The following is a 25,438-nucleotide window of genomic DNA, read 5'->3' as shown; positions in this document are numbered from 1 at the left end:
TGGTATAGAGGACTGTAAGATAGACATGGTAGGTCTCCTCTTTACTTAAATACACTGTATTGTTTTCTCTTTTCTACTTTGAAGGAAATGCAAGCAGAAAATGAATAGTTTGTGAACAGTGTTAAATTAAAAAGCATAACTTCAAAGGTCTTTCTTAACAATTTGTTCTAAAACTATCAGCCAAAATATGCATTCCAAGCAAAATAATTATGTGGATGTTAGACAAGCATTGATTTACTTTTTGTTTATTGGACTGGTAGATAATTCTTTAATAGCAAGAAATAGAATGCATGGCTTGAATCTCTGGACTTGACTCCATGCAGACCCTCTTTTGAGGACAAGTTTATACATAACCTGTAACTATTTCCTTGGAATATGTGAAAGCCATTTGGAGTTTTCTGTGGACCTTGGCTTACTCCAAGACTCTCTCATTAGAGATTGAGAGCAAGGTTAGAGAAGGATAGGAGTGCCACAATGGAAGTATGTTTGTTCTTTCAAACTAATTTAGTTAATTCAGAATAGCATTACCCTTCCATTCTGTAAGAGCATTTATCTGGAATATCAGGCACTGTTTGACAGTGATCATGTTACTAGGAAAAGCTAAGGAGGCTTAGTAGGCCAAACACCATTACTTTATATCATCAGCACATGACAAGGTAAGACTCCAAACACAACTGTAGCATTTAACATGTGACATGGAGATAAAATTCCTTTGTATGCACTAGAGTACCAAACTCTTTCTCATTTTGGCAAGATTAGTGGAGCTCTCTGTGGTTACTTGTTTTTTGGGTTTTTTTTTCAGTTCTTGTGTAACTTGTGATAATATTTCTGCTTAGTCTATTTTGTGCATTTGCTCATGGCAAGTGATTGTGCCAGTTTTAAATTGCTCTGGCTAAGCTGAGCTCTTGTCCTAACTTGTATAATGGGAGAAAATTCCCTCAAGTACTGCTGACTTTAAGCTGTAGGTTTATAAGAATTCTTCAGACCAAAATGTTACCAGAGGTACACTTGCTGTGACATGGATTCTGCTAGGGAAAAATGCATCAGGATGTTTGGTTTTTCATCTGTTATCTAGGAGTTATCACTGAACAAAAATTGAAGAAATCCTCAAGCTCTCAGTCAAGCTGGTTTTTTTTTGAAGCAGTAGACTTGAGTTCATCTATGAAGTACATGTCATGACAGCACAATTATGTTATGTTTGTTTGTAACACTTATCTTGGATGTCACTACTGACTTTTTGTAGCTGGTTGTCCAGTTGCCATATGCTGTGTTTTATATCAGATATGCTTTTTGTGGGTTCAGTTTCATTAGGCAGAACCTGCTTTAACATGATCTCTGTTTGCCTTTTCTAGGAATAATATGCTTGGAAGTACTTGGTAGTGTAGATCACCTCTACCCAGCACAGAGCTCCAGCTTAATTTTCAAGCATTCTCTCAGAACATGGGGGAAAACGATGATGAAAAATACAGTCAAGCTGGCCAGATATTTGAAAACTTTGTACAAGCATCAACATGCAAAGGTACCATTCAGGCCTTCAATATTCTTATTCGCCAACTTGAATTAGATCCTTTGGACAATAGAAACTTTTACACCAAACTGAAGTCAAGAGTGACCACATGGAAGGCCAAAGCTTTGTGGAACAAGCTTGATAAAAGAGCAAGTCACAAAGAGTATAAGCGCGGCAAATCTTGTATGAACACTAAGGTAAGTGGAGTTCAGTTTTCAATTTCATAGCTTAGAATCTTTTAAGCTTGTTTTTCTGCAGAAATAAGGTTTCTACCATTATATGCAATTTGTCTATTCATGTAACCCTTCCTTTAATGTAATGTACTTTCTGAAGATATGACTGATATAAACTGGTTTTGACAAATTTTCAGTATTTGTTCCACAAGTTTTGTGGGAACACACATATAAGAGTGATCCTACAAGCACTCTGCTTCTACAGTCTGCCTCAATCATGGCAGAAGACTTTCTGGCCCTTTTAGCAGCACCAATCAGGCATAAGATGTGAAGTCATGAGGCAGTAGGCCTCATTCATTCTAGGCCCCAAGAACTACTTAATTAAGAAGGTCTTGTGAGGTGTAAACCATAGCGTAATCAGCAGGCTCCTCAGTTTGATGCTTGGTGCATTCTTTAAGAGACCAGGGGTGGTCAAATGGGTTTCAACATCAGTTCCTAAACTATTATCGGGAAAGTGCTTCTTGGAGTTCTGGGTTTCTGCCTTTATCATCTAGCATTGGCTTTAGTTGCTAAACAACAGCAAAAAAAATCCTGCGCTATTTATGGATTTAAATACTTTTCTGAAACTGCTTTTTCACAAGCAGAATGGGAATAATTGCTATGTGGTAATTACTGAACTAGATGTTTTCTTGGTTGTGCAAAGGGAAGGAAATTATCTTCTTTGCTGCAAAGGATGCAATAATATATTTGACACAGGGAGCCACTGAACTTTGGTATAAATTATGTTGACAAAACTGTACTGTAAAAATACGCCAATTTATTGCCACTTGTTTCAGCTGTCTATCACAGAAAATTTTAATAGCTTTGTCTCAGACCAATTAACTTGCTTACTGCCAGGAGACAGCTAGAAGTTGTTCCAAGAGGGGTAAGTTTTAAATAGCTACTTGACTGTGTAGAGGTAGAAGAGAGAGGAAAGGCACACCTGAAGGGGTAACTGGACACCAAACTGTGGAGGACTTTTTAATTAGGGCTATCACTCAGGCTCAGTAGACAGACAGTGTTGAAAGCCTCTTTTCTTCTTGTTTGCATCATTGCACTGAAACTTGTCAAAAGCATCAGGGAGAAGGGCACCATGTTACCTGCAGTACATATAGAGCCCTCTGTTTTATTTATTATTTTTAAATAAGTTCTCAATGACTATGAAGTTTTTCTAGTGTAATAAATGTCCTTACTACAGTTTCTTTAGAAAACAAAAAGCACCATTACAGCTAATTGCACTGTTTTCTACAGCCTCTGTTTTCCTCCTTTCGTTTCTCCTGTTTTACTTTTCCCTTTGTTTCCCTTTTTGACCTGTGCTTCCTTCCTCCCTTTTGTTCTTTCAAAAAGGTGTTGAACGTGTGTCATTGAGCATCTTTGTGATGAAAAGAGAACAGGAAAGGGAAGGAATGAGAGTGTCATGATTAACAAATTATAGGAGATAGTCCACATGCACCTCACCTACACATACAGCCCCAGGTCCAACTTTCCACAGTTAGGTTGAAGAAGTGTTTGCAACACAAAAAAGCAGTTTTAAGACCTGTGTAAAATATAAAATTAAGTCCTCTCTCATGTGGGACATCACAAACCTAATCCCCGTTCTGTGAAGTTCTTAAGCACAGTTCTTAGCCTGAGCGATGCTTTACAAGGTTGCCAAGCAGGAACCTAATCACCACTTCACAGTGTTGAAAATATGGTATTATTGCTCTTTGAGAGTGAAGATTTATTTTCAGTGGCATGGTGTAAGTATTTGCAGAAGTTAATGGACATATCAATGATTCACATATGATCGAATTGCAAATGAATGTACAAGTCTCTGTGTAAACAATGAGTGTGTAGATATTCTGTGAAATACTTGGAGAAGCTTCATAATGATCCTGGACCATGCCCAGACCTGCACTTATGTCATCACTGATTTAACGAGAGAAACATGAATCTTCAGATTGCTGCAAATGAAAGCAGTAACCGCTGTCTGTGGGCTCTTTGGGATATCTACCAAACATTCCTCACACGTGAATCACAGACTGCAGTGAAAGCCTATCTTGGCAACATGAATGAGAGGAGACAGAAGGCTGCGGACTCCCTGCTCATTTTGGTGTGTACTCTGACAGCCCACTTACAGATAAGGAGTTCTCAGAAACGCTGGCGGTCCCACCAAAATACCAGTGCAGAGAGATTAGGCCACAATATACATACCATGATTTTCCTTTGGTGCAGCTGGTGACTTTAAATTTCTGTCTTGCTTGCCTGTTAACTCAGGTGCCATTTTTAGTAGTGAAGCAGGCTAAATCCTGACAGCAGTGCCCAGCACTCTCCTTTGTAGAGGTACCTGGGACTGGTTTAAGTAGACCAGCCCTAAGTAAAAATCTTGCTTGTTCAGAATCAAACAATGAGCTAAGTGGATTTTTGCAGTTGCAGTTCTGCAAACAGAGCCAAGGTTGCTAGTAGGCATAATTTTTAAAGAAAATATCTGCTTTAATGGCATTATACAAGGTTGTGGCCATGAGCGTGGCTGAGTCTGCAGTTCACAGTCCTTTTGAGATACGGCTTTGCAATCTGACTGGTTTCTTGCAATCTTCCCAGTCTTTTGGAGAAGATAAAGGGGATAAAATGCAATCGGGTTCTCAGCTACTCATGGTCTTATTTTATTTTTTAACAAACTGAGAATCTACTGCCTCGCCCAAAACCTGTTCATTTTTTTGCACTGTATTTAAGAGCTGAATGCTGTAGTTGTTGATTTTTGTGCTTACACACTCTTCAGCCACACTTTAATTACTCATTAAAGTATACACAAGTTTTATACATACAGAATGTTCCACTTCAACTAAATAACAATAATCCTGTGCCTTAAACCGCTCTTGAAGAACATTGCCAAATACGGCTTTCAGAGTTTCCACAATGATATGTTTTTAAGCTGGATGAATAAAACCAGTTGAAAAATTTTCAAGAAGTTCAAACCCACTGCTATTTCAGAGTTGCCATACTGGGGATGTTATTTTCCTTTTAATTCTATGTAGGAAAAAACAAAACAAAACAAAAAAACAAAAAAAAGCCAAACCAACAACAAAACCACAAAACCCTACTACAAAATAAAACTTAAGTCCTCTGGAAAAGCATGTGCAAAATTGGGGTAGAAACTTATATTTGTGCAGCTGTAGTAGTGCACGTGTATGTATGTTAAATCTTTGAACATATACTTCTTCCATCACACACTTGTAAAATGAGTACTGCAAAACTGCTGATTCTAGCAGCATTTGCACAGTTCAGCAGTATTAGAAAGAAACAGAAGTCTGTCCTAAGTAAGCAAAATTGTAAATCATACAGCAAGTTTTGCAAATACGTGTAGCAAATTTCATATCTCTGCAAAATTTCTCTCATTTGAATCTTTACTAATCAAAGTAGAGTAGTGTGCTTGGAATCTGTAAAGGTAATTTGTTTTTCATGAAATGAAGTATAGCTTGGCAAATGAAGAATATTAAATGTTTAACATTTGTTGTTCACCATGCTAGCAGTTTGAATGTCTCAAAATTTTTTAACATGCAAAACCTAATACAATGATAAACAAGAATTCATCCAGCTAGTAACAGAGAGTTTTCAATGGTTTTTAACCTATGTGGTTGTTCTCTAAATGCTTATTTGAATCCCTCTGTATGGAGTAAATTGTTTACTTGCACTTTATTACTGCAGTTGACCTGTGTAAATGGTAAGAGATATATGCACGTTTGAGATATTGTGTATATCAGAGGTAGGATCTGGCTCATGTTATGCACCTGAAATACTGGCTCACCATGATTGGATTCGTGCTTGAGGAGAACAGAGATCATTGCCCATGAAAACATCCCAGACTTAACTTTGAAGGAAGTGTTGATTCTCTAAAGCATGCAGATGTGGTGCTCTGTTTTTCAAAACACATGCTTACACTTCAGGAAACTAGGGAAACTTTGTTTAAAGTGCTAATGTGTCATTATTGGCTGCCTGGATAGGCTCTAGGGTTTCTCTCTCAATGTACCCAGTTGGATGATGGTGTTGGGCACTGCTGGGAGACAATTGGCCTTGGTCTTTTGAACAGTGTCTCTTTTATAGACCCCCTCACCATTAGTGTATTAGGCATAGTTCCTGGGCAGAGGACTTGTACAGGCTGAGGTGGGTTTTTGAGGACAATGTTTGCATAAAGCAAGGAAAAAAAACTGAGCTTAGAGGTTTGGGGTGCTGTATGTGCAAATACATACATGTGTGCATTTGCACGTGCATGTCTATAGAGAATCATATATATCCCTGAAAAAATAATTAAACTATCTCAACTTGAGTTTCCATTGTCCTCTCCAGTTTTTCTGACTTGGCCTTTCAAAATTTATTTTATAATAGACTAAGTTCCCTCCCAAAGTCCCCTGTTGGGAAACTTATTGTAAGAGAATTACTCTAAAATTATTTATGCACATATTTCCAGGGTTTATGTAAAAACACAGCAGCCTTTTTCAGTAGAGTCATATGCTGTCAGTCTTCCTGAGCCATTGGTGGCATTGGTGTCTCTGCTGTAGGGAGGGCTCCACAGGCTCTTCCTTTGTGGTTAGGCTTTAGCCAAGGCAGCATAACAGAGGGACAGGGATGGAGGGACATGGGGACCAAGGTGTGAGTAGCTGAAGAGGAGCCCTTGGTCAGAAGTGGGATGGAGCGTGGAGGTTTTGTACTGGCTCTAAGCCTTGTCTCACTGTACTAATCACAGCTGGTGTACCCAGAGATGATAAACAGACACTCTTTATCTGCCAAACCCTTTCCGCTCCTTTTCACATTGTCTTTCCAGAGAGTGTCAAATGAATGCTCTGGGAGTTCATAAAACCTGCTTTGCCTGGTGCTATCTTTCCCACAGAGTTGAGAAAGGGAGAGGTACTCCCAGGCCATGGTGGGTGCTGCCATGTTACATAGCCACAGGGTAATCAGCAGGAAGAGGACTGGATGCCAGGGCTCTCTCCTTGTTATTAGGTAGAAGTTGGCTTCCTGCCAGTCCTCGGTTGTTTACAAACATCCTAATCTGCAGTCTTGTCCCTCATAGTAAATGAGGCAGGTTGGCTTCCAGTTGTCTTCCTCTTCCTTCTCTCCACCTTGCTCTGTAGCGCTAGATAAATACTTGTCTCTTATTAAGCAAATCATCTAGCATGTATGAACCTGCTGGTATTGCAGCTATATTTTCTTCTGAAGTGCAGGCATTTGTTGATCCTTCAGAGGTAACTTGCATTTTCAGCCAGGTTTCTCCTATTCAGTATATAGTGATACAGAAGCCAGGGAGTTCACATGTTCAAGCATCACAATTGATTTTGCCTCTTCAGACAATATTTTTTTGGAAGACATAATTGAATTGTAAGATGAAAGAGGGAATGGCAGTTTTGCTACAACTCAAAAATATTCCTACTATGATGAAAACCTTAACCTGTTTATGTTACCAAGAGCAAAAATCCAGATGGCACATCCTTCTTGCTCGACATACTAACTTCTTCAAAATAATAGTTGAAACTGGGAGATTTCCAAAGCTGATAATCAAGATTTATAATGACACACCAAACAATGTTTTAGATAACATTACTAACTCATTTTGTAATAAAAAATGCATGCCTGTTAAGATAATATAATTGAAAATAAATTGACAACCATATTTATAGGAAGTTTAGTGAATGAAAAGTTGTGACTTTTCAAAAGGACGTACAGCTGTGCTTTTTTGTGTGTGTTGTGGGATTTTGCTTGGGTTTTTTTTTGTTGTTTGTTTGGGTTTTTAATCCAAACACAAAATACTTGGATAGCAGAATCGAGAACCTATGGAATTTTGGGAATATTAAGGACAAGTATTCTACTGACTTTATAAATGGCACCTTTGTGTATTTGCTACTCTTGAAAGACAAGCTGTTTATTTTGGTATTCCTGCTTTGCTTTTGCTGTTTAGGACAGTGAACCTGAAGCCCTGAACTGAATTTAAATTTCTCAAATTGTAACTGTACTGTAACAAGTAACTTTACAGAGTTATTTCAAAGAAGAATATGGAGGATTAATGGGAATGAGTGGTAAAAAAGATTTGAGATGAGGGGAGAAGCAGCACATCACCTGTGAACATACAGTGAAACCACAGTTCTTGAATGTTGTCATGCACTCATTTCTCTAAGAATTTTTAGAGGTGGATGGGTGATGACAGGACACACAGCTCGGGTGATGACAGGACATGCAGCAAACAGGGTTCTTTGAAAATAAAGCAAACTACTTCAGTCTTCGAGCCATGTTTTAAGATGAGATTGGGCCAAATTACATCAGCAAAGGCTAACGTTTGGCATGTGGTTTGTTCATGAAATCACTTGATTTTTATTATCCTACAGACATTTCCACAAACACATGATTTTTTCAGTTTTATCAGTCACAAAAAAGCAATGAAGACTGCCCAAAGGAACATAATCAGACAGCCTAAATAAGACTTTTTCAGGCATGTGGAGTTTAAAATTTTTGGCTTTCAAGACAGCAGTAGCTTTACATCTGTACTTTACAGCAGTAATGTGCTGTTTCTCTGTCCTTTGCTTAATGGCTTTGTGGAAGGGAACTGTCCCACCCTAACCTGATTTCCTAGACATTTTATGTCTAATCTAGAGATTCCCACAGGGCGTGACACCCAGTTACTTTCACACAAAACACTACTATTGTCACTACAAGTGGCTTAATTAAGTTTGAATGAAACAAAAGGTTGTGAGAGGGTGTGTTCCCATAGCTGTGGTTTTGCAGTGCTTTTGAGTCTGTCAGTGGGGTGCAGCCGGGCTGTGTCCCACCAGCCAGGGGGTGGTGGTGTAGGATGAGGGGTCTCATATGCCTGGCCCCCAGCCACAGCCCCTGCCCACACTTCACTCAGGTCAGGCCATTTTCCTGGCTTCAGAGAGGCCCTGAGGGTGCCAGATGTGGTTGTTAGGAGTTTGTGTTAGCTACGTTTCCAGCTTTGCTTAGGTAATGTTTGTGTACTGATAAGTGAGGAAATACATAACTTTTGCCACCAAGAAGTGATTAAACACTTGGCTGCTAAAAACCAGATTTCAGACAATAAGGCAATTTCCTGTCTCCTGCAGTTCAGGTCCTTCCCGAGGTTCCCAGGTCTGTCCTGAGAACTGGGGGTTTGGGATGTGGTTTCTCTCTCTGCTGCCAAATCTGATTCTGTTGTTTTCTGTTTTAGGCATTTGTGCAGATTGCCCTTGATACACATTCAGTAGAATGTAAAATGCCACAGTTCTGAGAGAGCTGTGTAAGAAGTGAAACTGGAAAAATATTTTAGTGGGTGCTGATTGTCTAAGCAAATAACAGAATTTCTATTCCATCTCAAACCATTCTGTGATACTATTTGTATTTTCTCTCTCAAGAGTCATAACACTGGTGGAATTGTGGTAAACAGTTTAGCAGGGATCTGTTGTCATGACAAAGTAGAAGTTCCTCTTTAATGCCCTTGAAATTGGGTTGTCTCTGTCTGCTAAAGTGCTAGAAGGTGAATTCTTTTGTGTCAGTTCTCAAAATTCCGGTGCTCCCTGTCTATATTTGTGCATAAAATCAGCTTGTATCTGTAAACAGCTAGGTTTCTGCAGAAATGAAACACCTGTTTGCCATTTCAGGTCTTTAGGATATTTGTGTCTTAACCTGCATATCTGATTAAAAAGTTCTTGGAAAATAATCTGAGTTTATACCACAACGTGACATTGTTGCAGTTTTCTAATTCTTCAGATTTTTAACCTTTTCCTCACGTCAGAAACCTTTGACTATGTTTAAACTGGAAGGGAGAACCTGTGGTGAAAAAGTCTTTGCAAGGGGGATTTTTGTCCTGGCAGTTGGCTGTGTTTTGCTTTGAAACTTTCAGAACTGTGAGAGTCTGCCAGGCACTTGGATGGCCCAGTGATGGCAGCAAGGACAATGTTATCATTTCAGCTAACAGAAGATTTATACTTAACATCTTCAGATGTCTTAAATTAGTTTTAAATTGGCCCCCTTACATTATTCACCTGGGAAATGGACAATGGGGTGATTAATAGTGATATCTTGCATTGGTTGTAAACACTACAGCCAAATGCAGGTATCTTCCTCCCTTATTAAGAAGTTGCCTAGCATGTCTGAGGGAAGGAGAAGTTGCAATTCTTACATGGCCCTCATAGAGCCCTTTTTTAATGAGCAAACTTATGAATATGGTTTATGTTGAGTCATTTCAGGTAGGCAGCTAGAGAACTGTACTTAGAGTGGTGCTAGCAATAGTTTAGGGTTAGGGTTAGTTTGCTGACAGGCTGGGAAAATGCATTAAGTGGGATTTCACTGATTCACTGTTCTAGACTAGTACTTACAATACTTATTAAAAAGTTGGGTGCTGGATTGAGAAGTGCAGATGTAACCAAACTGGAATGAGCTGTAACTGCTTTGAATGCAGGATTAGGATTTTAAAAGAGCTTCAAAAGTTGAAGAAATGGTCTGAGATCAAGAGGATAAAATTTCTAAAAGCTACTAGGACCCTTCTAACAAAGGAGTATTACACCCAGAAAAAATTCAGCATATGCTACAGAAAATTAACTGGTGCTTATACCAGACCAGGCCAAACCTGAGTCTACAGGGTGTAGTGCTGATGCAAGGGGAGCTGATCCTGGGAGCCTGAATGAGGAGGAGGCCTGCTGCATGTTGTGGGACTGGGATGTTTTCCTTCCCATCTGGTTGGTGCAGGTGAAACCTTCACCGAATCCATGTTAGGGAGACCCAAAGAGGACACTGTAGTTACTTGAAGCACAACCAGAGCTGTTACTCATTGCACTTCTCTCTTTAAGTCTGGCTAACACTGCTAGAACATATTCTGTTTTAGTTTTTCAGTCTGCATTTTGCCTTGGACATTGCTGCTCCTGTTGCAGCTTGAAGAGCAGCTTGTGTTTCCCAAGGTCATGCCTGTTTCTGCTTAAGAAACCAACCAAGATGTTTTCATGAAGCCATGCTCATCTTGCATCACACTCTGATTTTGTTCATTTGATTAATATACTAAACTATAAAAGGAAACGTGGTTATGCCACACATTGAATTAGTCTTGTGTTGCTTACTTCCACTGCCCCTTACAATGAGGTTGAGTTACAAGAGCAATTTTAAAAGGACCTGTGAAGCAGCAAACAGTCCTCTCTGTGATTGGTGTTACACTCCCCTTCCTGCTGTGCTCCCTGCTGTCCTCATTGGATTTACAATTTAATACAACAACTGCTCCAGGTGAATTACAACTCAGATTAGAAAACATTTCAGGAGGTGGTAGTGAGCTTCTGCCAAGGGCTGCACACCCAGATCGTTAATAACAAGTTGTGCGATCAGCAAGTGCTTGGGAGGATGGCAGGGGTATTTCTCTCAGATCTTTTGTTCTTTTTTCTCTTATTTGGTTGGCTTTTAGTGAAGGGAAAAAATGATTGCATAGATATGAAGCCTTTCCTGACAGGTGGGGGCTGTTGTGACCTGGGGGGCCTGCTGGGTCTGCTTGCTGCCTGCCTAGCCAGCTGCAGGCCTGTGAGGGCTGGGCTGGCCAGCTTGGCTGAAGGCATCTGGGGTAGGAAGTTCACTGCCTATCAGCCCAGATACTGCAGTTCTGATTGCAGCAGAACAAGCATAGCTGGTGGCATTGAGGCAGGTGACTCCATCTGAATTTCACTATGGCTGGAATGTGAAAACAGAATCATTAATATGTGGCCATGTAAATAAACACTGATCTTCTACGTATGTTTATCTCCCTTCTATTGTGACAGATATTGGTGTAAAATAGATTATTACACTTCATGATGTGCAGTTTGCTGCCAAATGTTACAGCTTCAGCTCTCTAACCCTCTATTTGAAGCATGGTCCTATTTATATTTTTTCACCATTTTACGTTTACTTTTATTTTTCAGTTTTCTTTCTTTCTTTCAGTACATGGTCTGTTATGTATCTCCTTCATTTTCATCCAAAAAAGTTTTGGAAATAAGAACTAGAGGTGCTGGAGTTGCGATTTTCATGTGTGGTATGCTACCAGCAGCCTGGTTTGTTGGTTCCATATAAATACTGTTAACTTTCCCTGCTAATAGAAACCTTCCTAGAAACGTTATTCTAAGGATACATTTCTGATTCTAGTGTTTGAACTATTCAGTTTTTTCTTCTTGACCTATTGGATGGTGGTTGGTCAGTTTGTATGTTTTCAAATTGTAAAGTAAAAGCATCATGAAGAACAGTAAACTGCTACATGCAAGTGACCAGTTAAATACAGTAGAAAAAAATCAGGTTATCCTCTCTTCAGATTTATGTTGGGCTTTTACTGGTTAAGAGGCTGTGAGTGCTCACACTGGAAAACTCAGTAGCTGTTGAAGATTTCATGATATCCTAGAAGAAAATAGAACCTAGGAGCCCACAGTTGCTGCCTACTTGTACAGCATTGCATTTTGAGCTCAGCTATAGCTGCCATACACACTGCATAGTCATTCTTGCTTAGAGAAGTTAGAAATTCATGGGATTAAATATACAGCTCTTAAGATAAATAGTAATTAAAAATCAGTAGTCTGACTTGACGTGATGGCTAGTTCTGTATGTGCTCAGTTAGCCAGGACTGGTTTCTAAAAGCAAAGGTTTGAGTGTTGGTAATAATTCACTAATAATAAAATGTGTTAGATATATTTTAAATATTCTGTGAAATTACCTTGAAGTAACCTGACAGCCCAGTTACTTTAAAATTTGTCTTCTAAGCAGAAGCTTAGCTAATGTATTAGATTGTTTAAATGTTTTTAGTTAGAGCTTTTAGGTTCAGTGTAGTATTCATCTTTATGGAGAGAGCAGGCTGTAACAGCAGTGCTTTTAAAATCTATTTACTTTAAAAAAATTGCATTATAATCACACAAATGTAACTACTTCTAAGGCTCCCAGGACTTGAGGCTTGGTGTGTGCTTAGTCTCTGTTGTGCTCAGGTCTGCCAGGGCTCTTTAGTACCTTGTTTCTTCATATTTGTCACCAGTTCCTCTGTTTCTGATGGATTGTTTGTTTTGTCATTTTTTGTGAGTTCTTGTTAAGTTTTTAAGGATGGGTTTAAAGCATTATCTGGTGTGGACAGGTGTAAGCTATAACAAAAGGCAAGTACTTAAATTGCTGCCAACCATTATTAATGACCAGGATAGTCAGGCAACATCTTTCTGCAAGGTTTATCTTGTTTCATTTGTTTGTTTAAACAACTGGCCAAAAAAAATCTCTCTTCTGGTTTTGGGTGTGTTGTTTTTTTCCTCTTTTTGATTACCATGAAAGACAGGTAAGAAAAGACAATAGGTCTTAATTCCAACGGTTGGTAGTAGGTTTATTTTATGCTTATTTGAGGAGATTTTTTTTATTAAACTGCTGCCTGATTCCAGGGAATAATATGGTTTTTTAAAAATAGTTTTTATTCTAGCTCACATTTCTGTGGGATTATGTGCATGTTTATTCAGATAACTGTACCTGTGGTGCAGGGGAACTGAAAAGTTTCTATAGAAGTTTCTGTATTATGTTACCAATGGCAATTTTCTTAAATTTATTTTTTTTTTTGTTATAAAAGTCTGAGAACAATAAGCATAATTAAATATGACCAAATACTGCCTGAGAGAGCTTCTTCAGAAAAGCTCTAAATAACAAACTCCTGACAGTTTTGGTGCATCAACAAAGAAATTCTTGTGCTTACAGCCTTTCTTTACTGTGTTGCATAGCAGACTGTAAGTTTCAGATGTCTTTCCATGCCATTGTTTAATTCAAACTATGAAAAGATTTTTTAATGCAAATCTAATATTGAACATACATCTGGAAGACAGAGAAGATGGATGGACAAGTGTGTGCAAAGTCATCCAGGAAAAAAAGACGACACGTGTTTTTTCCATGCAGAAGCTTATCTTCCAAAAAGAGAAAAAAATCTCAGTAAAGATAAGCCAAATGAATGGCAGTAAATGTGCTAATGTTTCACTTCTGGCATTTTGACCATATAAAACAGGGAGGCATAAAGATAGTATCCTCTGATCCCTGGATTGTGCCTCATCCAGCTGCAAGTGCAGCAACTGCAGGAAACAAATGCTGGGGAAAGAGCTGGGTTCAAATCATCAGATTAGATTAGTAGCCTCAAATCCATGTTACAGTCTTCTAAGAAGAAATGTAGCCATGTCTCCAGTTTTGCCAGGAGCTGATTTGGGGACTTTTGTCAGGAGGTGACAAAACTGCAGATTTCAGAGGTGCCCAGCTGAGGGTTCAAAGAGTAAAATATTGGTGGGACTGAAAGAAGAAACGAACACGTGTTGCTCTTCCTACACCAGGACAGTTTGTTTCTGTGTTGGTGCCAATTAGGGGTGCGTGAGCCTTTGCTGTTCCCAACTGCCTCTGAACTTTCCCACCAGTGGTATTTATGTGGTGTTCACTCTAAAAAGTTGTCCATTCAGCAACACTTTGTATTAATGTTATTTTAAGCTAGATTTTTATAACTGTAGAGTAAATAGTGTTCATGTAACCCTTTGAAGAGTGGGGATCTCTCATTAAAATACCTTTAACTGAATATTATTTTTGTCTAAGGAAGCATTTTTAATCTTACTGATTTTATAAGAAGCTCAGAAAATACAGCATAATAGAGAAAAATATGCTTTTAAAATTATTTAATTATTATAGGGAGAATTTAATTAGCTCCTATACTTTCTTCTCCCCTGTCCTCTGATGGAAGAGTTAAATTTTTTCTCTTTTTTTCTCTTTTAATATTTACATTTAGTATAGATCCATTATCCACAGAAATTTTGAGTATATGTTTTGGGGTCTGGGCCTCTATCTAAAAACAAAGAAATTTTGGTTGAGGTTGGCACTGTCCTTTTCCTATATATGTACGTGATGGAGGGGACACCTTCCAAATCGCTGTCATATTTAGCTACAGTTATCATCACCATTCTTGACAAGGTCTTTTAGTAGAGCAGTTGTATAGGAATAGCAGCATTGAACAAGCCAGGCAACAGGCAACAAGTACAATTATCTTGTCTAATGCAGGACATGTTACTGGGCAGAGAGTGCTATACTCGTGTAGCTCTGGTGTGTCTGGTAGCCATGGTATTTTACAGTGACACATCCATTGTTGTTGGCAGTGTCTGGGCTGATTTGTAGAGATGACAAGCACTTTGTACAGGGGGCTTCTTGTAGAGAAGCAGCGAGTACCAGAATAGGGTTGTTGAGTTCAGGGGAGCAGTCATAAATTGAAGTTCTTTGGTACACCAGGATTGTAGCAAGATTAGACTCGTATCTTAAATTGACTAATCACATCACACTTATTGTGAGCTTGACCTTTTTTCTTTTTCATAGCATTGGTTTATTTTTTTTAAATAAAGCTTTATGTCTCAATATTTTAAATACTATCTAGAGTGGCATATAGAATTCTGTTTCTCAGTGACTTCAAGGATGTTTCAAACTTTAAAAATGCTACTAGCTATTCAGGGTGCATCTGTCTCCACTGTTGTGTTCAGTGGCTGTCAATGTATTTATGTGATAATATCTGAGACTGCAAATGCGAGATGAACTGTAAGTCAGGAAGTCAGGAATGTCCTGCTGAGCAGTCCTGGTTTTGCCAGAAGCATTTTCATCTCTGGTAAAGGGGATGAAGTGAAAAGCATTGTGGTGGAAAGAGCTTCCTGCTGCAGCTTCTGGTAGACGTCTGCCTTAGCTGCTTATGCAGCTGTTTCTCTTTGGAGCCTTTCCAGGGAAACAGTGATTGCTGATCCAGAAAATGAGTTGTTTCATTACATTTCGTGCCTATCTTGTGTTGCATCACATTTAGCTCTATCACGAATAAACATTTGCCCAAATCCACGTAAGGTGTAATCCTGTGGTGTCAGTCAAATTAATCCTTGGTGCATCTCTGTTGCTTTGCATGTTACACAAAGGCCAGGGCCAATGTGAGAAGTCCCAGATGTGGTGACAGTGAAAATGAATGCACCTGAGGATCAGAGCAAATGATAGTAGAGGGGTTGCCATGGGAAGGCAAAGCTTTCTGTCCCTCCACATCGTGCAGGCTGTCTGGACATGGGCAGAGGGGAAGCCCAGAGCTACTGGGAGCACCAGGCCACAGCTTGGAGCTGTGTGGGGATAGCCACCCCCTGGTGCCTGTTTCTAGCAGCATAATCCAGTCCTGTAGGTTTTAATTTCCAGTTGGTGATTTGGGTAAATATTATATATACAAGCTAAAAGGAAGTTAACTATTTTAGGCAGGGGGCTTTTGCTGTTTGTTACTGGTATATGTGTGCATTTCCACCAAAGAGTGGAAGTTGTGCTTCTGTCTTGGTGTGCCTTAAGACAACATAGAGACAAAGATATCTCTCTGTCTGTCCAGTTGCTGTTGAGCTGCAGTCTAAAATTAATCTCTTTTTGTCTTCACAACAACTGAAAGGCAGAAATTAGAAAAATCTTGAATTCCTGGAGTGATTGTAGCTTCTCTATTCATCCCAGGAACATATGGGAGTGAATCCTAATTGAGCGCACTTTTATTTTCCAGGACTAATTTAATGATTGTGTACCTTGGACAGGAGAAGAGTGAGGGATTTAGAGTTGGCTGCTAACAGTGTAATGCACTGAGCTATGGAGGGATTTGTCTATTTTTAACTGCACAAAGAGATGCTGTTTAGCTGCATCCTCCACCTACATGCTACTACCAACTGGTAGGTTCCTTGACTGCAAGCATGTAAATGTAAGAGCTGACTTTTTATCCATTTTTTAAGGTAAATTACTATATTCTGCCTTTAAATTATTATTGGATAAGATTTTTTATAGGTGCCTGGATTCACAGACTGCATGTTTAATAGTGGGGAATGGTACAGGTCCCCTCCTATTTTTTAAGTGACATGTTAGTGTATTTTATCCAGGAGGTCATACAGAAAACCCATGCCTGTCAAAAATGTTGTTGTGCTTTTGGAGAAGTAACTTGTGCTGCCATTTATCTTAGTACTACGTGCTCATGCTCTTTCAGTGCATAAGCATTTTCTGGATATTTTCAAGGGAGTGCCATTCTTAAATCTACTAACAGAGAGAAAGTAGCATCTCTTACAGTCAGATCAACCTTTGAGAATTAAGCTTATGAGACTTGCCAAATGCTGTGTATATTTATATACTAATTTATACAAAATAAAATTTCTGGTACCTTTTAATTGTACTGGGGAAAAAAAATACATGAAGTTTCTGCTCTATTTATCTGAAGATAAATAATACAATGAGTAGAGTATGCTTGGTTATAGTGTGGGGCAAGATTTATACAGAAACAAGTAATTATCTTTTATGGAAAAATACAGTACTTTTTAACACACTGTATTTAGTCACCAGCTGAAGTAGTCAAATATGCATGGGCTCATTAATGTTTTATTTTAAAGTACAAAAGTTTCCATGCTTAATAGTCAGAGTTGTAAACTGAAATAGTCTTAAGTTTGTCACTAGGCAGATATTACTGGTGTGTAAACTTGCATTAGTCCTCTTAATTGAGAATTTTTAAACTAGTATTCTAAAAATGCTCTCACGGGAGCATAATCAAACTGGTATGTCCATCAACTCATGATAATTTATATTGTAAGAGTAAAATTTTCATTGTTGCATTTATTGTAATCAGTAATTAGCATAATTTATATCCAGGGTTTTTGCAAGAGTAGGTAAGTTTTGCTCACGTTAGAGTCTCCTGAGAAGTACTTGTGACCATTACTTGAAGGAATTAGTGGGCAATGTGTTCAGTATGGACAGTTACTGCATAGCTGGAGTTTGGTGCAGAAAATTAAACGTGCATGAGTTTCTCTGGTCCTGGTGGTGGAGCTCAGGTGTGCCTGAGGGGCACCAGACTCCCTCTGGGTGCCTTCAGGGCACTCATGGCACCCGGATGTTCTCCCCTTGGCTGGGAACTCCAGGTCAGAGTTTTTGTCATGGCTCCCTTCCTCAGTGTATGGGTATGCTCTTCTAGAGGACACTTGCTCAGTATTTTAAGCATTTATAAGGTCTTTGGATTAAATATGTGCAAGATTGTTTTCATAAAGGAAGAAATTTGGCATTTCAAAATCACATGCTTTAGTCTCCCACATAAACGGGTAACTGTGTCTTCTTCCTCCTCATTTATTGTTCTTCTGCCTGCTCCTGTCTTATAACACAGATGCTGGTTTTGGGTAGTGTATGAAATTTAATGACAGGAAGTGTTTACATAAATCTGCAGGCAGATCATCCTTTTATACTTTAAGGTTTTTACTGAGAGAAGCTTCTTTCTCTTGGTATTGTTATCTTGCACTAGCATATAATACTGTTGGTAGTAAACCAGAATATAACATCCAGTTTGATACTGATTCTTCAGTCATGTTCTCACTCTGTGTAACCTATACAAGTCTCTCCCTTCATTTCCACCCTGAACAAGTAGTATACAAAAGCTCTTTGACAGTTCTTTTCGGCAGCTGTTACTTTGATTAATTTACAGCAGATACTTTGAAAAGTCAAGTTGGCCTTTACCTTTTTAGGAGATGGTCTGGCACCATTAAAAGACATTTGAGCTGTGAACGGTGATGCTGATGTCAAGAAACTGGTGGCAGTTGTCCAACCCTGTTTGTTAGATTTAAGGATTTTTTGATCCAAGAGTCTTGATTGTTCAAGACTTCCTGATGTGATGTCAGTTGTCACAATCTGCATGAAATTACAAGTTTATTTCAAAAGCAGCCCCTGATGAGCCAGGAGGCTAAGGTAACAGGAGGTGAAAATAGCCATTTGAAGTTTGTTCTAGGCTGACCACAGGAAGATTTCTCCTCTGACTTTGTTTGCAAGCAGAGTCGGGGAGGAGAGGGACAGGACAGTGGTATGTTCCTATTCCTTATTTAGTAAAGATACAAACATAGTAGGAATTACCTTTGCAAGGGTCTTGTGCTGGTTTCAACCGCAGCAGTTTCAAAAGAAAGGTCAGAATGCAAGGGTAAGGTCTGCACCAGCAAAAGCAAAAATAGTTCTGAGACACAGATAAATATGCTTATGGTAGGTAACCATGGATGACAGTAAATACACAACCATTTTTCACAGTTTCTGAAGGCAGCTATTTTGTCAGTAGTGATAGAAGGAAGGGAGAGGGCAGAATCCTCCTTAAAATTTTAACATACTGTGCTGCAGAGCTTCAGAAGGAACTAAGTGTTTTCTGTGTGGGTTTTATTACTTGGCAAGATCCACTGTGACTAAATCTCAAAGGACTGTTTTTCAAAAAGTTGCATTTATTTATATATAATGTTGTTAGCCAAAAAAACAACTCCACCTTATCAAACCATGCATGTTCTTTATTGGTAAAATGTTTCTAACTTCTTGCTAAACATTACTGGAAAATTGTGTTGCTGTGAAGGTGATCATTTAGTTGACAGAGCTCAGAGTTCCCATGTTAATCACGACAACCATGTGCAGTAAAGAGCTGACCCAGACTCCACCAGTGATCCTCTTTGGTCAGGAGAACATCTGCACTCCATTTTCTTCCTTTATATAATTACATCTGCTGATGTTTTCTTAATATTTAGCAAGCAGTGAGGAGTGTTCTTGTGAAATTATGAATTAAATATGTTCTTTTAGGAGGAAGAAAGCCAAGTGGCTAATGCAACAACCTAGCTTATTTAATACCTCTAGTTAACAAAACACTTGCCTAGAGCAAAAGCACCTCACAGCAGCTTTTCTTTCAGTGGGGATTTATTTGAATTATTTATTAATTTTTAAAAAAATTTTGCTCTTTTATGATTGAGTTTGAAAAAAGTCATGGACAAAAGTCAGCTCCAGATAATTTTTGCTTAAGTTGTTAAATTTGAAAACAAATGACGAACAAACCAAAATAAATAAATGACTCTATTTTATGAAATTGAAATGTAATGGGAACCAGACTCCTATCCAGCTAGCCTCCAGATACAGTCCTTGCTTGCTTTGAAACTGTAATCACTGTCTGGCTATGTGTGTGGGACACAGGAGCATGTCTGGCGTGTGAGATAATGGGTTTGGATCTGCAGCACAGCACAGCTTGGCCTCACAGCCAGAGCTTTCCCTTCCACTCTGGCCCTCCTCTTCCCTCCCTGCCCAAGCCCAGTGCTTGAACTGATGGTATGGGGTTTGGGAGGTCTGGGGGTGATGCAGGGGTATGTGGAACAACACTGTTCTCCAGCTATAAAACTGTTTCTAATCAGTTTTTAGTAATCGGTCATGAAAATGCAAGCAGAGTTCCCTGGCTCTGGAGAAGCAGGACAAGGTTGCTGCTTTCTCTTGGTGTGCCTCCTTTACAGCAGTAGGTGAACTGGGGCTGTTCTATTCAGGATACACCCTTACTTGAAAGAGAGAGTAACTCCTACTGTAACACTACTTTATCATAGATTTGTCTAACAAGTCTAGCAAAGGTACACTAATGTCTTCTTTAAAGCAGAAACAAAAAAGCCTGCACCAAGACCACTTATTTCCTTTCACCTCCCTTTTATGGATCTGTAATCCTGTTTAGTACAAGCACTTCTTAAACACTAAATGTGAGTTTTAGAAATGTCTAAGTATATGCTCAAAGTGTTTGGCTTTTGCTATTTATTCTGTTTGGTGTTTTTATCAGATCCTTTTATGTCTTCATGAAGCACAGTATAGCCTCGTGTATAAATTGACTGAACATGATGTGAACAAAATTTAAATGGTTATGGGTTTAAATAATGATGTAATACACTCTCAGTAGTATAAGTACAGTTGAATATGAAGTCATACCAGTGGAGTAAGTTAGAAAACTATGTGGAAGTCAATACAAAACCCTAAGTAAGTCTTGCTTATTTTCTCTGCTAGTGTTTAATTGTTGGAGGTGGCCCATGTGGCTTGCGGACTGCCATAGAACTTGCCTTCCTGGGAGCCAAAGTTGTTGTTGTGGAAAAGCGGGATACTTTTTCAAGAAACAATGTGTTGCATCTCTGGCCATTTACAATCCACGACCTCCGGGGACTGGGAGCAAAGAAATTTTATGGAAAATTCTGTGCAGGATCTATTGACCACATCAGTAAGTATATGGAAGGCATGGGCATTGTTCAGATAAGAGGTGAACCAAGGTCAGAAGATTAATGCAGGCTTTCTTGATTGGCAGAAAGTGCATCTGCCTTAAAAATGTGCAAGTGCTACCACACACACACACAGAGGGGGAAAAAATGGTTTCATTTAACCAAAATGGCAATTGAGCACATGACAGTCTTGTGGAGCAGCTTTTTTGTTGTTCTATATTTGTTAACAATAGATTTTTATCATAAAGGAAGAAGAATTTATATCCATTCTAGTATATTGAATGTAGACACAAGCCCTAATCTAATGAAAAAATATGCAAAAGTGGGATATTTTACAGAGAAATATGCTGTCAAATTTTCAGTTCTAAAATGGTCACCATATTGGTTAGCACATCATTTTAATATAATTAAGGAAGAGAACTCTAAAAAAAGTATCCTGAGAAACTAATTGAAATTAATTTTATTACCTACAACATTGCTCTGCAAGAGAAAACTAAGATGGAAGAGAACAACATCCTGTGATAGTTGGTATATTTGCATTCTTTACATGTAGGAAACAATAATGCTGCATGTTTGTATTTAACAATGGATGTCAGTTGGCTGATATGCTACTGACTTGTTAAATAAACTTTTGCCTTTTTCTGTCTACAGGTATTCGACAACTTCAGCTTATCCTCGTCAAAGTTGCACTCATACTGGGAGTTGAAATCCATGTCAATCTAGAATTTGTGAAAGTCCTGGAACCTCCTGAAGATCAAGAAAACCAAAGTATTGTTTATCAGAATCTAGTTCTGTACACAGTAGCTTCTTTTTATGACATGCTTTATGTCTGAGATGATTCGAGGCAGTTGAATACTGTTTAAAGAAAATGGGAGTCCTTTGCCCTTCTTATTAAACTAGGTTTGCTTTATGCAGGCATATTTGTGATGTGTCATTGTGACAGAACACTGATAATTCTTAAAACTTGACCCAGTCTGAGAAGTTAAGGTGTTTTCTGACATGCATTTGCGTTTTTGTTAGGAGCCTGGTGTAGCTTTTTAGTATCTCCTTGCAAAAATAAATTTTGATAATAAAAATATTAAGGATGGATTGAGACTCTGAATTCATTTCTCCATTGTAGTACTGAAGAATTAATAATTCTTTGTTTTTAGAGATAGGTTGGAGGGCTGAATTTCTTCCCATGGATCACCCTTTGTCAGAGTATGAATTTGATGTTATTATTGGTGCAGATGGCCGAAGGAACACATTAGAAGGTAGGTGAATGTCTGGTTTTAGCCTAATTAATGGTCTTTAGGGTTGAGAACTTGATTGTTATTGGAGTACCAAGATCTAAGTGAATATTAGGTACACTGTAAACTGCTTATGTACAGAAACTGGTATTGTCATATTAAATCCATTCCAATGAAACAACAAGACCATATCAAAAAGCACAGAGACAGAAATTCATTGCTCATTTATTTATTCTTAGAAAATGCATATATTCTCTGGAAATTCATCTGCAGTGTGCTGAAAATATTCTAAGGATGCTATGTCCTACTTCAGAATTTACTTATGGATAAGGGAAATACGAAGAGGGAAAAACTGATATGTGTGATTGCAAGATTGTGGGTTTTTTGTCAAAAAAGGAAGCTACAATGGAGTGAGAGAGCAATTAACTTCACACAGTCTTACATTGGAAATATAACAGTTAAGCTACTGAGTATTTTTAAACCTCGAATATCTTTGGAAAGCCTTGAATATCTTTAGAAAACCTCATTACTAGATTGTGCAGACCTAAGCATTGCTATAGAGGTTTCTGTTTTTCAGATCCTTCCCTGCTGCTTAGCTGCTTAGCCTATTTTTTTTTCAGTGAGACTTATGCAGTACAGCTCCAGTTTTGCAGCTGGGAGTAGAGAGAAAAAGATTCTTTGCATTTAAGAGCATTTTGGAGGAATGATAGAATCTGCTGATGGTGTGTTGTTTGCTGAAGTGTAGGACTAGATGTAGGAAAGAGACTGAGCTGCCTTGAGCTGACACTTCCTGGAAGTCCAATGTGAAGTTTCCCATGTATTTAATTATTTTCTTTCCTTACCAGGTTTCAGGAGGAAAGAGTTTCGTGGAAAGCTGGCTATAGCTATCACTGCCAATTTTATAAACAGAAATACGACTGCAGAGGCCAAGGTAGAAGAAATCAGTGGTGTTGCATTCATCTTCAATCAGAAGTTCTTCCAGGACCTTAAAGAGGAAACGGGTGGGTTCATCCGCATTTTTTCCACAACCAAAAGCAAGAGACAGCAGAGAAACTCTTTGTTTGCCAGTCCACCTTCCTGTTCCCCTTAACATAATTTAAAATACTCTGTATTGAAAAAACAGATGATTGAAAAAACAAATAAAAAACAAGTGATGAAATTGTGTTGCTTTCAGAATCTTGCCAGTGGAGGTGTCCATTTATGGTACAGTGGGGTTTTCTTTTGGCTTGGGTGTTGCCACATTATAGCTTGTTATCATGTTTAAATTTTTCTCAACAGTAAAAATGTCTGCTATGTTGAACAAATTTAGAAGAGCATTTTCAGTGCCTGGATATTTCCCTTAGGACATGATTTGTTTTGTTTGTATCCATACTAAACAGCTTAAACCCTGAGAAGAAGGCCCTGCCCTTCTGCGAGGAGTTTATTCTTGCTTTTTAATGTGTAGATCTGATAAACTGGGAGGAACTAGGCAGGAATCTGTTATGAGTACTTAAAATGTAAACTGTGAAATCATCTGTATGAAAGGGGCTTTCGGAATAGTTGTGTACACAGTCAGTACAAGCAATTCCATTCTTAATTTTACAGATAATTATTATTGTTGGTTTTATTATTATTAAAACCAAAGTTCCTGGTAGATACGATGCCAGAGGCCTAGTAACCTGAAAAGCACTTTATTCCCTAGGGTCCCATTTTTTACTTCAGAAGATTGTTAAGGCAGTCTTCTGGCTCTTCCTTAAAAGGATACTAAATGACTTGAAATTATGCTGAGACAACCTCTTGTGGGTTGAGGCCAATCTCTTATCTTGATTTTTTTTCTTCTTTGTTTTAGAGTATCTTGTTCTCTAATGCTTTATCCCAGCAGGGAAAGTGACTGTATCCTAAGAATGAAAGACACCTGTGGGGATCAGTTAGCAAATGACACAGGCAATGCACTATTATTCCTAACAAATCTGTTTTCTCTTTTCAGGAATTGATCTAGAGAATATTGTTTACTATAAAGATAGTACTCATTATTTTGTGATGACAGCAAAAAAACAGAGTCTTCTGGACAAAGGAGTGATTATTAATGTACGTAAAAATGCTGACTAAAACCCTGTTTTATTTACTTGGCATGGAGTAAGTGTGAACATCTGCATAAATGTTGTTGCCTGTTACAAAGGGTGTTTATAGACTTACTAGATCACTTCATGAAGTTCAAATCACTTAGATCTTACTCTGACTGTTTTGTTTGTTTGTTTTTCCCTCCAGTCAGCACAAAGTTTCTGTAGAGAACTGAAAGCAATACTTCCTAAATTTGTCCGTTCTGAAACTGGCTGAAATGGGATCTTGACTCACCTTGGAAATACATGGTGTGGTCATCACAGCAGAAAATTAAACCCTCATTTGTTTAAAGGTGAACTCAGCACAGCTATGTCCAGTTTTATGAGGCAAATAAGGAAGTTTTAAAACCTACCTCAGGCTAAATTGCAAATTCTCTAAAGTGGGTGAAACGTGATAAAAGAAGGCTATAAACATGATGGCCTGAACTTTCAGATATAATTGGGAGTCCGAGGCTTTTTTTTTTTTTTTAAATCTTTTTTCATCTTTTTTCCACCCCCTCTTCTTTAAGAAGTGGGGATATATTTAATTTATTTTTTCTTATTTTGCTTTTAGGAAGTGTTTTGGCACCGCTTATATTTCTCTTTCTGGAAAGCCAAGAGAGGTTAATTTTCCTTGTAAAGTAAGGGAGTGCCAAAACAGTCGAGTATGATTTCCCAAAGGAAGTACTTGTGTGGAGCTATCATAAGGCTTCTTGGCTTTCTGATGGAATCACTTAGCTCAGTGCCACGGTTTCCTGCCCTTTTGGGACCAGGGACTCCCAAGGGAGAGCAGGTGTCCATGCCTACCTGGGGCAGGAGCAGGGCAGGGCAGCAGCCCCAGCAGTGTCAGGAGAAAGTGGGAATTGAGCACCAGGGTGGAGTGTCCGTGGGTAGGTGCAGTCCCAGCAGATCTGTTGGGAGTTTGGAGAGCAGGAGCAGTAGCCATGGCCCTGTCAAAGCTGTTTCCTTGACCTACTCAGGTCTGAGTGGGGAAAAAAAAGCCCAGTCTGTCTTAAACAACTGGGCTAATAGCGATTCTGAGGTATCATCCCTGTGATTAGGGCTCTCAGCCATGATTAAGCTGTAAATAGAAACTGCCTTATTAATAATCACTGGCTTTAAGTAGGATGACCTGTAAAGGCAGGGTCCTTCACCACACTGGAAAGAAAAAACAACAAACCCCATGCAAAAAAGATTGCAGTGATGAAGCCAAGTACAGTTATGGAAGTAAACATAACTAAGGGACTGGGAGGCACTGTAGTATTCTATTGTAAATAAAACTGTTTATTCAGTGTTGACATAAAGAGCTCCTGTTTGGGGTAGTACAATAATCTATGTTTGCTTACTAGCTTTTTGGAGGAGATGACAAATATCACTTGGTTCTTTATGCTGTAAGATGTGTGGTTGC

General features: G+C 38.7%; 1 protein-coding gene across 1 annotated transcript in view; it reads left to right on the top strand.

The window, feature by feature from the left end:
* LOC103538468 (F-actin-monooxygenase MICAL2) overlaps positions 1–25,438 on the top strand; it is a 107,049-nt gene that overhangs the window by 20,554 nt on the left and 61,057 nt on the right. Inside the window, exons 2-7 of the mRNA XM_030451533.1 lie at positions 1,353–1,704; positions 20,518–20,725; positions 21,375–21,491; positions 21,875–21,976; positions 22,798–22,953; positions 23,919–24,019. Of these exons, the coding sequence (XP_030307393.1) occupies positions 1,441–1,704; positions 20,518–20,725; positions 21,375–21,491; positions 21,875–21,976; positions 22,798–22,953; positions 23,919–24,019 (948 nt within the window). The 5' untranslated portion in view covers positions 1,353–1,440. The remainder of the gene's footprint in view (positions 1–1,352; positions 1,705–20,517; positions 20,726–21,374; positions 21,492–21,874; positions 21,977–22,797; positions 22,954–23,918; positions 24,020–25,438) is intronic.

The sequence above is a fragment of the Calypte anna genome, chromosome 5 (assembly GCF_003957555.1).
Source record: "Calypte anna isolate BGI_N300 chromosome 5, bCalAnn1_v1.p, whole genome shotgun sequence".
NCBI lineage: Eukaryota > Metazoa > Chordata > Aves > Apodiformes > Trochilidae > Calypte > Calypte anna.
Note: the sequence above shows the minus strand (reverse complement) of the source record. Positions and strands in the feature narration are given on the sequence as shown.